General features: G+C 39.3%; 1 protein-coding gene across 10 annotated transcripts in view; it reads left to right on the top strand.

The window, feature by feature from the left end:
• epb41l3a (erythrocyte membrane protein band 4.1-like 3a) overlaps positions 1–15,899 on the top strand; it is a 60,756-nt gene that overhangs the window by 36,277 nt on the left and 8,580 nt on the right. For 4 of the 10 annotated variants that reach the window (XM_076971424.1, XM_076971429.1, XM_076971433.1 and 1 more), the window contains 7 exons: positions 341–424; positions 8,253–8,467; positions 12,089–12,136; positions 13,487–13,522; positions 13,750–13,815; positions 14,422–14,610; positions 15,601–15,693. In XM_076971424.1, the coding sequence (XP_076827539.1) occupies positions 341–424; positions 8,253–8,467; positions 12,089–12,136; positions 13,487–13,522; positions 13,750–13,815; positions 14,422–14,610; positions 15,601–15,693 (731 nt within the window). The remainder of the gene's footprint in view (positions 1–340; positions 425–8,252; positions 8,468–12,088; positions 12,137–13,486; positions 13,523–13,749; positions 13,816–14,421; positions 14,611–15,600; positions 15,694–15,899) is intronic. The other 6 variants (XM_076971427.1, XM_076971426.1, XM_076971428.1 and 3 more) reach the window with 6 other exon arrangements.

Below are 15,899 nucleotides of genomic sequence, written 5' to 3' on the forward strand. Positions count from 1 at the left end.
ACATGTGTGAGGAGCATGTAAGTTAAATTAAATTTCTGTACTATTAACCTTTATTGAGACGTCCAAGCATGTGCAAACATTTTGACTACATGCAGTAGTTATACAGCCAAAAAACGTTTGTGTATGCAAGAAGCCTTTTGGTGTTGTCCTTGTTCTTGGTTTGGGGGTTTTGTGTGTTGTTTTGTATTGTTTTCTTTTGTTTCCCATTTAGCCATCATTTATCGGAATAGACTTCAGACATAGCAACTGATGGGATAAAGAGTTTGGTAAACAAGGCTACGTTTAGAAGTTGCGTAAGATGCCAGTAACTGTGGTATTGACTCTCTATCAATCTCCTCAGCTCAACGGAGTGTCTTCCAAAACACACCGACTGTAATCCCAGGATCTAAACCACTTATCGCTTTGAATGGCACTAAACCAACAGGTAGATACATGTGTGCCTACAATCTCCCTGGCCCTAAAAGCTTGATGGGTTGAAAGGTTATAGAAGCACCATTATCCTCATTATCTCTCAGTTCTGCCCTGCTCATTCTTCATTTCTCTTTTGTACTTGGGCAGGTGCTCAAATCCTCAGACTAGCCTTCCTGTACTGATCATCAGGCCAGCTCTGCATGCTCCTGACTGACTGAGCTGCTAGCGTAGCATGTGTCTGCTCACTGCTATCTGTAGATTCCCTCGCTTTTTCCTTCTTCTTCTTGTTCTTCTTCTCTTCTTCTTAACATTTTTATTTATGACATACGAAAAATATGGAGTTTGACACCTTACCATTACCGTTACATTAGGACAAAAAACATCTGCAGTCACTGGCCTCACTGAGGCACTGAGTGTTTTATGGGTAGATTGTCTTTTTGGATTTATGATTATTTAATCTAAATGAAGATGACTGTACCCTTTCCTTGAGTTCAGCTAAATCTGTTCAAAATGTGGACAGGGTACATAAATTAAACTATTATAGAAGGTGAAACAGCATCTTAAAACATATTCCTTTCACCAGTGTGAGTAGAAGTCATTCAGTCATTGAAACATATAAACGGGTCTTACATTCCCTTGGTGATGATGTAAGGGTAAAAGCTATGTGCTAAGGCATAGTTTCACTTTTAGTATGTTTATTTAAACATAGAACACAAAACGTAACACAGCACACAGGACTTCGTCTGACTATGAACATGAGACGCAGACACACTTAAATCCTCCAACATTAACAAGACACGCATACAACACATAATGTAGTTGAGGCAAGCAACAGGTGGGACGGTTAACACTGACATACACACACACAAACACACATACATGAATAACACTGACATACACACACACACACACATACATGAATAACACTGACACACACAAACACACATACATGAATAACACTGACACACACAAACACACATACATGAATAACACTGACATACACACACACACACACACACACACACACACACACACACACATACATGAATAACACTGACATACATACACACACACACACACATACATGAATAACACTGACATACGCACACAAACACACATACATGAATAACACTGACATACACACACACATACATGAATAACACTGACATACGCACACAAACACACATACATGAATAACACTGACATATACACACACAAACACACATACATGAATAACACTGACATACGCACACACAAACACACATAAATGAATAATACTGACATACACACACAGACACACATACATGAATAACACTGACACACACAAACACACATACATGAATAACACTGACACACACAAACACACATACATGAATAACACTGACATACACACACACACACACACACACACACACACACACACACATACATGAATAACACTGACATACATACACACACACACACACATACATGAATAACACTGACATACGCACACAAACACACATACATGAATAACACTGACATACACACACACATACATGAATAACACTGACATACGCACACAAACACACATACATGAATAACACTGACATATACACACACAAACACACATACATGAATAACACTGACATACGCACACACAAACACACATAAATGAATAATACTGACATACACACACAGACACACATAAATGAATAACACTGACACACACACAGAAACACACATAAATGAATAACACTGACAAACACACAGAAACACACATAAATTATTAACACTGACATACACACACACAAACACACATAAATGAATAACACTGACATACACACACACAAACACACATACATGAATAACACTGACATACACACACACACACATAAATGAATAACACTGACACACACACAAACACACATAAATGAATAACACTGACATACGCACACAAACACAAATGAATAACACTGACATATGCACATATAAACACACACACACACACATAAATGAATAACACTGACATACACACACAGACACACATAAATGAATAACACTGACATACATACACACAAACACACATAAAAGAATAACACTGACATACGCACACAAACACATGAATGAATAACACTGACATACACACATACATGAATAACACTGACACACACACAAACACACATAAATGAATAACACTGACATACACACACAAACACACATAAATGAATAACACTGACATACGCACACACAAACACATAAATGAATAACACTGACACACACACACACAGACCCACATAAATGAATAACACTGACATACATACACACAAACACACATAAAAGAATAACACTGACATACACACACAAACACATGAATGAATAACACTGACATACACACATACATGAATAACACTGACATACACACACACAAACACACATACATGAATAACACTGACATACGCACACACAAACACAAATGAATAACACTGACATATGCACACATAAACACACACACACACACACACACACACACACATAAATGAATAACACTGACATACACACACACAAACACACAAATGAATGACACTGACATACGCACACAAACACACATAAATGAATAACACTGACATACACACACAGACACACATAAATGAATAACACTGACATACACACACACACAAACACACATAAATGAATAACACTGACTGTTGGAGCCATTTTTGTCTTTTGTTTTTTTTTTTTGTATTTGAGTTGTTGTTAATTTTATATATTATGTTTTGTTCAAATAAAACACCAACAAACCTGCAAGACAGCGTCTGCGCGTGAACTGGGGTATGGCTGGGACACTGACATACATACACACAAACACACATAAATGAATAACACTGACATACGCACACAAATACATGGGCAGCATGGTGGCTTGGTGGTTAGCACGTTTGCCTCTCAGCACTGGGGTCTTGGGTTCAAGTCCCTATCTGAGTGGAGTTTCCATGTTCTCCCCATGTCTGCGTGGGTTTCCTCCAGGATCTCCGGTTTCCTCCCACAGTCCAAAAACATGGAGGTTAGGTAAATTGGCAGTCCCAGACAAAATTCTCCCTGAGTCTGTGTCTCTCCCTGAGTGTGTGTCTGTGTCTCTGTTCAATAAAAACAAGTTGTTGTCTGAGTGTGTGTGCATGAATGTGTGTGTGCTTGTGTGCCCAGTGGTGGATGGTGCTCTGTCTCTAGGGTCTGTCCTCTCTCCCCTTCCTGCACCCCATTCAGTCCCCCAGGTGGCTGTGGATCCCGGTAGAGAGTACGCTGTGCGCAATTGGCTGCCGCTTCTCGCCGGTGTGTGATTGGTTGTCTGTAACATAGCTGTGTTAACAATTGTAAAGCGCCTTGGGTATCTAGATAAGGCGTTATATAAATTGAAACATTCATTCATTCATGAATGAATAACACTGACACAGACACAAACACACGTAAATTAATAACACTGACTTACACACATAAATGAATAACACTGACATACACACACAAAAACATAAATGAATAACACTGACATACGCACAAACACATACAGTGGGGAAAGTAAATATTTAGTCAGTAACCAATTGTGCAAGTTCTCCCACTTAAACAGATGAGAGAGGCCTGTAATTGACATCATAGGTAGACCTCAACTATGAAAGACAAAATGTGAAAAAAAATTGAGAAAATCATTTTGTCTGACTTTTAAAGAATTTATTTGCAAATAATGGTGGAAAATAAGTATTTGGTCACCTACAAACAAGCAAGATTTCTGGCTGTCACAGACCTGTAACTTCTTTTTTAAGAGGCTCCTCTTTCCCCCACTCATTACCTGTATTAATGGCACCTGTTTGAAGTCGTTAACAGTATAAAAGACACCTGCCCACAACCTCAAACAGTCACACTCCAAACTCCACTATGGTGAAGACGAAAGAGCTGTCGGAGGACACCAGAAACCGAATTGTAGGCTGGGAAGACTGAATCTGCAATAGGCAAGCAGCTTGGTGTGAAGAAATCTACTGTGGGAGCAATAATCAGAAAATGGAAGACCTACAAGACCACTACTAATCTCCCTTGATCTGGGGCTCCACGCAAGATCTCAGCCCGTGGGGTCAAAATTATCACAAGAACGGTGAGGAAAAATCCCAGAACCACAAGGGGGGATCTAGTGAATGACCTGAAGAAAGCTGGGACCAACGTTACAAAGGCTACCATCAGCAACACACTACGACGCCAGGGACTCAGATCTTGCAGTGCCAGACGTGTCCCCCTGCTTAAGCCAGGCACGTCTGAAGTTTGCTAGAGAGCATTTGGATGTTCCAGAAGAGTATTGGGAGAATGTCATATGGTCAGATGAAACCAAAGTAGAACTATTTGGTAAAAACACAACTCGTCGTGTTTGGAGGACAGTGAATGCTGAGTTGCATCCAAAGAACACCATACCAACTGTCAAGCATGGGGGTGGCAACATCATGCTTTGGGGCTGTTTCTCTGCAAAGGGACCAGGACGACTGGTCCGTGTACATGAAAGAATGAATGGGGCCATGTATTGTGAGATTTTGGGTGCAAACCTCCTTCCATCAGCAAGGGCAATGAAGATGAAACGTGAGGAGATCTGCATGGAGGAATGGGCCAACATACCAGCAACAGTGTGTGCCAACCTTGTGAAGACTTACAGAAAACGTTTGACCTCTGTCATTGCCAACAGAGGATATACAACAAAGTATTGAGATGAACTTTTGTTATTGACCAAATACTTATTTTCCACCATTATTTGCAAATAAATTCTTTAAAAGTCAGACAAAATGATTTTCTCAAAAAATTTTTTCACATTTTGTCTCTCATAGTTGAGGTCTACCTATGATGTCAATTACCGGCCTCTCTCATCTTTTTAAGTGGGAGAACTTGCACAATTGGTGACTGACTAAATACTTATTTTCCCCACTGTAAATGAATAACACTGACACACACAGACAGACACACATAAATTAATAACACTGACATATGCACACATAAACACACACACACACACACACATAAATGAATAACCCTGACATACAAACACACAAATTAATAACACTGACACACACACACAGACACACATAAATGAATAACACTGACATAGAGACACACATAAATGAATAACTGACATACGCACACACAAACACACATAAATGAATAACATTGACATACAGACACACATAAATGAATAACACTGACATACACACACACAAAAACACATAAATGAATAACACTGACATACACACATACATGAATAATACTGACATATGCACACAAACACACATAAATGAATAACACTGACATCCACACACAAACACACATAAATGAATAACACTGACATACAAACACACATAATGAATAACACTGACATACGTACACAAACACACATAAATGAATAACACTGACATACAAACACACATAATGAATAACACTGACATACGTACCCAAACACATAAATGAATAACACTGACATACACACACAGAAACACACATAAATGAATAACACTGACACGCACAATTAAAAACACATAGATGAATAACACTGACACACACACAGACACACATAAATGAATAACTGACATACGCACACAAACATAAATGAATAACACTGACACAAACACACACATACATAAATGAATAACACTGATACACACACACACACACACACACAAGCACAAGAGAGGAGTCAGGGGCGGCACCCCTGACATCCTCATACAGGGAGTACAAGGTGCCTCAGGAAAAGAAGCAAAGAAATCTCAGAACTGTCCCAACTGTGAACAGAACTGTGTTCAATTAGAGGAGTTAAAATAAACGAGGAGTTAAAATAAATGAGTTAAATAAACGTAGTAAAATAAAGAACATGCATATAAAACATACTGATTAAAAAGTGAGTAAATTGCAATGTCTCCATTGATAACACATTTGTAACTGAGAGTTCTGGATTAACAGTGTTGTATGTTGGCAGGCTCTACAAAGTGAATGGAAGCAATGCTTAAAACAAACCCGGAAGAAGCATATTCATTGGTTGATTATTAAAATATTATTAAATATGATAATTTAGCATGTTTACATAAGCTGAGATTTTCAGGTAAGAAAGTCATTAGGAAATACGTACTTTTTGATATAGAAGTATCAAATATTGGGGCAGTCATGGCCTGGTGGTAGGGAACTGGTCTTGTGACTGGAGGGTCGTGGGTTCGATTCCCAAGCCTGAGGCCATGACTGAGGTGCCCTTGAGCAAGGCATCTAACCCCAACTGCTTCCCAGGTGCCGGGCTAGGGCTGCCCACCGCTCTGGGCATGTGTGCACCACAGCCTCCTAGTAATCACTAGTGTGTGTATGTATGTTCTAACTGCACGGATGGGTAAAAAGCAGAAGACAAATTTCGATTGGGGTGAAAAAAAAATCACAATTGACAAATATGGCACATTTACATTTTAGAAACATTTTAGTGTCCTAATTTGATGGCATATTGTAATCAATCATGAACCTATCCTCACATGATCTATGAATACATTACCAACATACAGCAGTATGATTTTTGTTTTCATTCTGGCACCAAAATGGGATAGTATAAAAAACAAACTATTAATCAATTACATACATACTTAGATCTTTAAAATTCAAAATACCGGTAACTAAAACTGAAAGCTGAAATGTTTTTTTTTTACTGAAAACTGAAAGTTGTAATTTAAATTTAAAGCAAATATCTGACATTTAGATGTCATTTCTATGACCACAGAAAAAAATTAATGATGTGTTCTTTGTTGGTTCAAAAGTATGATCGCATAATTAGCTATTAGAAGTCATGTAAAAACTGACCCAAAACTGTAATGCCCTGAAGTGAGATAGAAGACATTTGTGGGAACGCATCTTAATTAGAACACATCTTAGGGACTAATCCAAAATACTTATCTGTTAAACAGTGTATACTTGAAAAGCTCAGCGACAAAGAGGCATAATCAGAAATCATAATACAAACCAAGAATAAAGTGATACATAAATACAGTGCTTAAAGAACCACAACAGCACTACCAGTGCACACAGGAAATGCTATGACTGACAACACAGAAATATATATGGGTATAAATATACAGGTGAATCAAAAACAAAGAGGACACAGTTGAAAACAGAACAGGGAACTAAAGCAGAAAGAAGAAACACCAGAAAGAAGGCAGGGGAAACACACGACAACTCAGGGGTGAAGACAGGGACCAAAGCAAAACTACATGGCAAATATCACTATGGTAACAAGACAGAAAACAAAGCAAGCAGGACACATGGTGCTAACAGTCACAGATGCCATGACAGTGAAGGGTGGAATTGTGACACAATCCACACAAGTCCTAAATGGAGACTTGAACGCTGGTCAGTTTTAGATTAAATACTCACAGGGTTTCATTTCTGCAGTTGAAAAACATTCTATATCATATATAGCTTTTGACTCAGCTCCCTATTTCAGTAATTACACAATAGATATTGATTATTGTGTGACCCTGAGATATTGCTTTTGATTCTCGTCAGTGATCAAGGCTAATATCTGGAAATAATAATGGAGCTAGGGTTTTGGATGTGTGTGTTTTTGTGTTAATTTACCCTTGCTTTGATGCAATTCTTTTAAACCCTGTAGGTTTGCAAATGAATGTCGTACAGCTGTGCTAATGCAAAGCAGTGGCATCAGCCTCCAAGCTTCAACCTTACATATATATCGCAATCGTTAAGCAGAGAATGAAAGCCACACATCTGTGAATGACGCTCTGTCTGTCTGCGTGCATGTGTGTGTGTGTGTGGGTGTCTGTGTGTGTGTGGGTGTCTGTGTGTACGTGTGTCAGAAATGGGCACAGCATTGTACGGAACAGCAAAAGGCATTGCCATGAGTGACCTCATCACCACAGTTACGCCTGAGAAGAGGCCGGAAGAAAAACCAGTGGAGGAAGGAGTCGTGCTCGTAGAAAACGTTGTTGTTGTGGAAGAGGAGGACGAGACAACAAAGCTTACAGAAGTGTCCCTGCCAAGTCCACCAACTCCTGTTCGACAGGACACTAGGGTATGTGACCTTACACTGAGTATTAGCTAAAAGCTAAAAGTATGGTTTGATGTACTGGTTAAGTACTGTGTAGACTGTTCTGTCTGTAAGTAACTGAAGAATGACACAATTGTTGTTCTGTTGGTTCTGACCTATAACAATTTATAAAAATATAATCTTTAGTGAGAGAAAATATCTTAAATCTATTGTAAATAATATTTCTCATTTAGAGATTGTTGAAGGAGTATTATAAGATTATTTAAATGTGCTTTTGTTATTTTCTTAAGTAAAATTATCTTGCCATATTGACAGATAATTTGTGTAGATATATAGACACAAACATTTATCTACCTGTAACGTGGGCGAGAGGCTCAAGGATGCGGAGATGAGTTGCAGACGGAGGTTTATTATCATATGCCACATATAGCACTAAAGTGCACAACAATAACATTCAACACGTACGTAGCAGACTCAGACAGAGATGATCACGGGACACTTCGCAAACGCACATTAAATAGACGAACAACAAGAGCGCTGAATGATCACGAGACGAGCCACAGGTGAGACTGATGAACATCTAAATGTCTCACGGAAATACACATAGGACAAAACTAGACGTAGACGACACAAACACACGCCCAGAGGGGTGTGTGTGGGGGGGGGGGGGGGGGGGGGGTGGGGGGGGGGGGGGGTCCGGGGCTTTATCATGACACTACCAATAAAGTTACATCATTTTACTTAAGAGAATTGCTTTAATTAAAACACATCTAGAAATAAATGCTATAATCTTATATTCTTACAATAATCTCTAGATGATACAGTTTAGATATTTACACTACATTTAAGATAAGAATAAAGCTTTTTTGAAATGAGTGGATTGGAAATGAAACTGATGTTTAGATTAGTGTTGATGAATGTCAGCTATCTGCAGCATGCTGCTTGAAACAGCCCTTTCCATCATTGTACATCTGTTTCAAGGCATAAGACGTCATTGGATAATTGGGCTTTATGCCACTGCATAATTAGTTCATACACAATAGATCTAAAAAAGAAAAACGTAGAGCTGATTCTAGATGTGGCCTTTATATCTGGTACTAGTCTGACGCTACATGAGAACCAAAGAAGTGTCAGTAGCACTAAAGTCCATCTTGATCCTGAAAATGTATAAATCAATCACAGACATAGCCAAAACATTACGAACATTACCAATTACCGCATTTAGTCAGTACCAACTGTGGGATATTTTGTAAAGAGGCAAGAATGCACCGCCATTGGCAGACCTCAGAAGACCACAGTAGTAGATAACAATAACACTTTCAACATTGAAGAAAAGTAGATATTCCAACGATCAAAAAGACAAATACACTAGCATGGACTCAAAGTTGTAATGTAGACCGGGCTGAGGCGGACACAAGTGCATAGGTGATTTCATTAAACATAGATCTTTAATTAAATAAATAACATACACTGAGCTAGATCACATATGACATCAACTGAAACAAAAACCAAACCAGGAAACAAGAGATCTAACAAATAAGTAGCGCAAGGCTAATAACTGATACAACATTAACAGGAGTCTAGAATAATAAAGAATACTACGGAAGGCTTGATACACAGACAGAGATGGCACATGAGATTGCAACATAGACCCACAAATAGCAGTGCCCAACCAAAGAAAATACAGCAAATGTTAACAAAATATAGGTGAAACCAATAAGACATTGAAATAGGAAAGGGGGCAGATCTAACAAAATCAAACCCAGTAAGAAAACAGAAAGCACGTGAAATAAAAAAACAAACAATGCAGAACACAACAAGGTGTTGCCATGAGAACGATAATGCCAGGGGGTGGGTGATCGTGCACAGGACAAAAAAATCAAAGTACATAGAAAATATGTGTAGATCTCTTCGACAAAGATTTTACCACAATGGCAGCAAGAGTGAGGAGAAGGAAGTTCCCAAGATCCAAGCAGACCTCGACTACGGACCAGTGTAACACTGGCAGGAGGGAACGTTGTCAGAATACACTCGCTCGGCTTTTGTGGTGATATGTCTGCCAGTGGTAGCAGCAGGATCAGTTCTGAAGTGAACAGAAGCGTCTTTTCACATCCAACTAAATGGCTAAAAAACTCAGTGGAATGACTCACGATTGTGTTATTGGACAGTGACCCAAAACATGTTACTAAAGCAGTCATGGAGTTTTTCTGGGAATATTCATGCACACTTTTCTTGATTTTCTTGAAATCAAATGTCAGCTGCCTTTCCCAGTCCAGTACACCAAACATTTCACTTACTAGAGACTGAAGGGAAAAGAGCCCCAAGGCAAACAGGAGCAATATTAAGATTAAGTTCAAGTTGCATAATATATTTGTATTAATTTTATTAATTTCAGATTTTCATTTAGTGTTGCTGTTTTAACTCTAGTGACTTCACTTGAAAATATATTTCACTGACAACTTTTCTTAACACAGCTATTTCTATAATCATCTGATCGTCCAACGTATCTGAATTTCAAATTTTTAAAACTGCAATGTTTTTGTGATGCACATCACTATGGTACAGCTGAGCTCTGTCGCGTTTAGTCTCTTTCATGACCTACCGAGGCAGAAGAGGTATATCTTCTAGGCCTGCTTGTCCTTCTCTTTCACGCTCCACCACTCCCTTTTCCCGCTCCCTCTGTCCCTCTCTGCGTCACTCATAAAGGTATAGTCAGCTTCTTGAATAGCCTGGGAAAGAGAGAAACTGTCAACCCCTCTTAGACCCAAGACCTCCTCTTAGATACCGACCAAGGAGAAAGAGACTCTGAGAAGGGAGAACAACGGCTCTCTCAACACAAATGTGACATTAGCTTAGCTTAGTGGCTCTTTTCCCTTCAGTCTCACCCACTCCCTGGCATGATCGTTCTCTCCTCAGTGATGGGTGACCAGAGCTCCTTTCACCAATAATTTTGAAGTGGGTAGGTTGTCGAATGTGGGAGAAAGGTTTGGTTTGGTTGCTTTAAATGTTTTTAAAAACATTAAAAACATGTTGTATATTTCATTTGGTTTATTTGTTCATATTCTAGTTTAAAAATGAACATCAGTGTTGGTGGAAATGACTGGTGATCTGCATTGACTCAGAATGTTTATCTAGTTGTATGGTTCATTCTGGCTATTTTTCCAATTGACATGGAGAGCAATGTTATTATGCAGTATTACTGTGTCAGAGGCATGGATTCATCGCTATTTAAATATTTAATTTTAACCGTAAAAACTGGGAAGGACCAAAACCGGCTTTTGAAAAAGTGGGGGGGACATGTCTCCCCCCCCCCAAATTACGTCCGTGGTCAGAGGTTTTTACATCTAGTAGCACACCTACCTATTTCATATGCATTTCATGTTTTGAAGCAATTTGGTGAATGGCTGTTAAGTTGTTGTGAGTCATCTTTAATTGCACTCCTTTGTAGTTTATTGATTTAAATACTGAGGTAATGCCTTTTACCTCATAATCTCAATTTTTATGATATCAGATTGTCATTATCTGAACCTGCCTGATGCAAACACGGAAGAGGGACATAATTATAACAAATATTAGTTAAATAATAGGTTTGCTTATTTCTCTTTTCATGCTTTCAAATGGATGTACATTTGTTGCACATAATAGACTGATTTGACAGACACTGCTGTCGATGGTGAACTGACAGCTACTGAGGTTTGTAATCTAGATCCACTATATTATGTGTATTGTGGGTTTTTTTGTTTCACTTTATTTATTGTTGTGTTTTTTACATCTCATTTAAATCTGTGCATGAAGTATGTTTATATAGGGTATTGCAAACCATAATGTACATTTTGTGTAGATTCAGCATGTTTGCTTTATAGTCACTGAATTTTATTATTAGCAAAGAAATATTAGCACATTTCTAGCATAATAATTAAATAGAGATGCATCACTATTCTTGGTTTGACAAACAGTGGAAATTCAGCCAACCATTATACCAAGCAGCAATGTTTGTCTCCAAAAATCCCCTCTCTCTCTCTCTAGATTACTCATCTGTCTCTAGATTAATTCATTTGTAAGGTTTTCTTGGCTGTCTCCAAAAATTAATAGTGAAACACAGGACCCATGCCAGCTATCCATAAGTTTGCTTTGGAAAGAGATCCATGCGATTCTTTAAATCCAACTGCAGATAACAGAATCTTGCTGGGCACTGAACATACCTAACTGGCTTTCAGCAAAGGTTCAACAAATGTTTCAGAGCATTTTCAGTAAAAGCACAAAATCAAGACAGCGTTTCTATGGTGTCATGTTAATGTCAAAATTAGAGAGCACTAAGGCACACGGTGAAACATAAACCTGCAAATTTTTACATTTCATATATGCGAATCACTTGTACATATATCACTTACATAATTCAAATGTTAAGTTCATGAGCTCATGCACATTAATCATAATATGCTCAAATTGTCTTTTTCATTCTCGAATGTGTTTTTCCTTCTCAATGTAATAGTTGTCCTCACACAACATGTACATTACCTTCTGCTGCAGTGAGCTTGAGTTTTAATACCCATGTGGTTTTGACAGTTTGGGGGCAGGTTCATGGCCATTTCTATCAGTGAATACTATTGGTTGATGACTCGTGCTTTTTTGTGATTGAGCACACAAAACCAAAGACAACTCATGGAGACAACTTGATCTGTCTTGATGTGTAAATTATTTCTCAAAATTATTTCATAGTCTGCAGTCAGTCACAAAACCAGGAGCCATCACCCAATAGCATTTGTTTATTGAGTCCACCCCCAAAGTGTCAAAACCACCCCCGTATTAAAGCATGAGCACAGAACATTTGGAAATTGGAAATTTAGTCAGCCACTGTCAGCCATGATGATCATGTTAGAATGTCTCTCAATGCTCTGGACCATTCTGTATTTTATTTGTTTGTTTGCTTATTTATTTTTCTAAATAACTCATCTTGTTTTTATTTGCACATTATTTGCTACATGGTTTGTAATATGTTTCAGCAATTATGACAATATTGTATTTTGTGTCTGGTGTCTGCAGTCGGACCAGGACGATGAGTCTGAAATAAAGAACCAGGTGAGAATGCTCCACAGGTTGGCCCACGGCTTTACTCACGGTGTAATTCACAGTGCTCATTGTGCATGGGCAGTGAACATGTTCGAAATTTGAATGTGTATATAGCCTCCCCTTCCAGCAGCTGTATGTTATTTGAGAGCCTATAACTGCAGCCACCTCACATGGCTTATCATTCACGGCTGTCAAAGGCTTTCGTGGTGAGTAAGTGGACGTGTCTCTCTCCCCAGCCCAGCTTTCTGAGGCGTGTAAGAGGAGGGGATGTGTTCCTCAGGCACAGTAAGCTGATGCTGGAGGTTGGTAAGGAAATGGAGAGTAGAGCATGGACGTTAGATTAACGGCAGAAATCCAGCGAGACGTAACATGTCTGGCAGGTGTGTGGCAGCATGGAGAGTGGGTCTGACCTCCGCAGACCTTTCCAAACCAAGCCCTCTGTGTGCGCTCGCACTGTTTGTCCGCCTAACCGCCGCGTTTCCCCTTTAATGGCGTTTGTGCACAGTGCTGCGAGCTGAAATGTGCCTGACTGTGTCTGGCGTCGCACTGCTGTGACTAATGGAACAAGCAACCAGTGGAGGTTTGCAGTCAGTGTGCCGCATGCTGATGCAGAAGAAGGCTTGTCCTCTCCCCTAATGGCAGAGCACAGCAGTCGTAGAGGAGCCACTATCATTTGGAGAGAACAGACAGTGTTATGTTTCTTAATCATGGATATTACCAAGCCTAGGAAAGTCATGTGATGCCCATTTAGACTGAACTGCTTCTCTGTAAGCTTGTACGCTTCTTTTTAAGACATACAAGTTTAATTTTCCTGTTTCTGGTGTTGAGGGCACATCTTTCTTCTTACATTTTTCTTCTTCTGATTAGAACTATTTTTGTTTGTTTGTTGTTTTTTAACGTTCTGCCAGGAAGTGGATAAAACGCCCGAGGAACTGCTCAAGCACCAGACCAACATTAGCGAGCTGAAGAGGACTTTCCTTGAGGGTGGTGGCGACCGGGCGGGTCTGACGGAGTGGGAGAAACGTCTTTCGTCGTCCCCTTTACGCTCCCCACGACTGGACGAGGCCCCGATGATTGAACCCTTAGTGCCTGAGGATGTAAGCGTGTTACTGACCCCCACCACTCAGCTAGACGTGCAATTGGTGTTCAGAGACATTTAGAATTCTTATTTGATAGGCCCGTTTTGAGTCAGACAAATGAATTACTTCTAGAATGTTCTCAGGATGACATCCTGGTTGTTGGATTACTCTCACCAAGGTTGAATTATGCACAACACGCTTAAACTTTAGACATTAGTGCTGTGACAGCAGCAGCTGACAGATGCCAGGGAAATGATGGAGGCTCATTTTAAGAAAGAAATAGAGATCCTCCACCTGGCAGTGAATGGATGGAGGCGGAGCCTCACATATGAGAACTGAACAATTTGCCGTAAGAAGATGGAGCTGCATTGATTTTTACTGCATGGCTATAAATGAGGTAGCAGCAAATGATTCCCTTAAAGAGTGCGATCAGAGGCAAGGGGACTTTGCTTTTCAGCTGCACTACCCAATTCAGAAAGAAAATGATTTTTATCTTGTTATCCATAGATGCAGCCAATTTAGAGGCGCCATCTCTCCCACTCTCTTTCTCTATCTCTCCCTCACTCTCTCTCTCTTTCTCCCTCTCTCTCTCTCTGCAGACCTTTAATGTTACCTTTTCTGTTTAATGTTTTCGGTTTAATGTTCACTTTGTGATCTCTTGTTAATTTATCTCCCTATTTATGTATCTGAAGATGCTGCCTATGCATTTAGTGTTGTGACTCATCACAACTAATTCTAGTTCTGTCCCCAATGGCTAAAACCAGAAATTATTATTTTTTGAAAATTATGTTTGTGTGGTTGCCTTTACGTGAATGAGCAACATACAAAATATTACATCTACATAATTTCTTCACAGTTATTAAGTATCTGTTCAAAAATACATATGGGAACGTTAAAGTGAAGCACCTCACACACTATTAAGGGCCACAATATATGGTTACAGGTTAAGGGCCACAATATATGACCCACTTCTTAATGGAATGTCAGTCATGGCTCTCTTTCTGTCAGAGTAAAGAAGACTCAAAAACAACCCCTGGAGAGGAAAAGGTTTCTGGAGACCAAGAGGTGCAAGACATCGTGGAGGGTAGCAAGGTTGACGTGGTAGGTAACATCACAGCTGGGAGATTTTCTGCTTCAGGTGTCCTCAAAAACAGCTGTCGACCTGAACAGTTATGTTTGTGTCCTAGAGCGTGACTTAGTATGTCTTTCTAGTGGCACACAAGACTTATTGAGTCATCAGTTGAATTCTGGTTTAAGTCTACTTAATGTATTTAATCGGTTCAAAGGCATGTTGTAAGGATTAATGA

Source organism: Brachyhypopomus gauderio, chromosome 13 (assembly GCF_052324685.1).
Source record: "Brachyhypopomus gauderio isolate BG-103 chromosome 13, BGAUD_0.2, whole genome shotgun sequence".
Taxonomy (NCBI): Eukaryota; Metazoa; Chordata; class Actinopteri; order Gymnotiformes; family Hypopomidae; genus Brachyhypopomus; species Brachyhypopomus gauderio.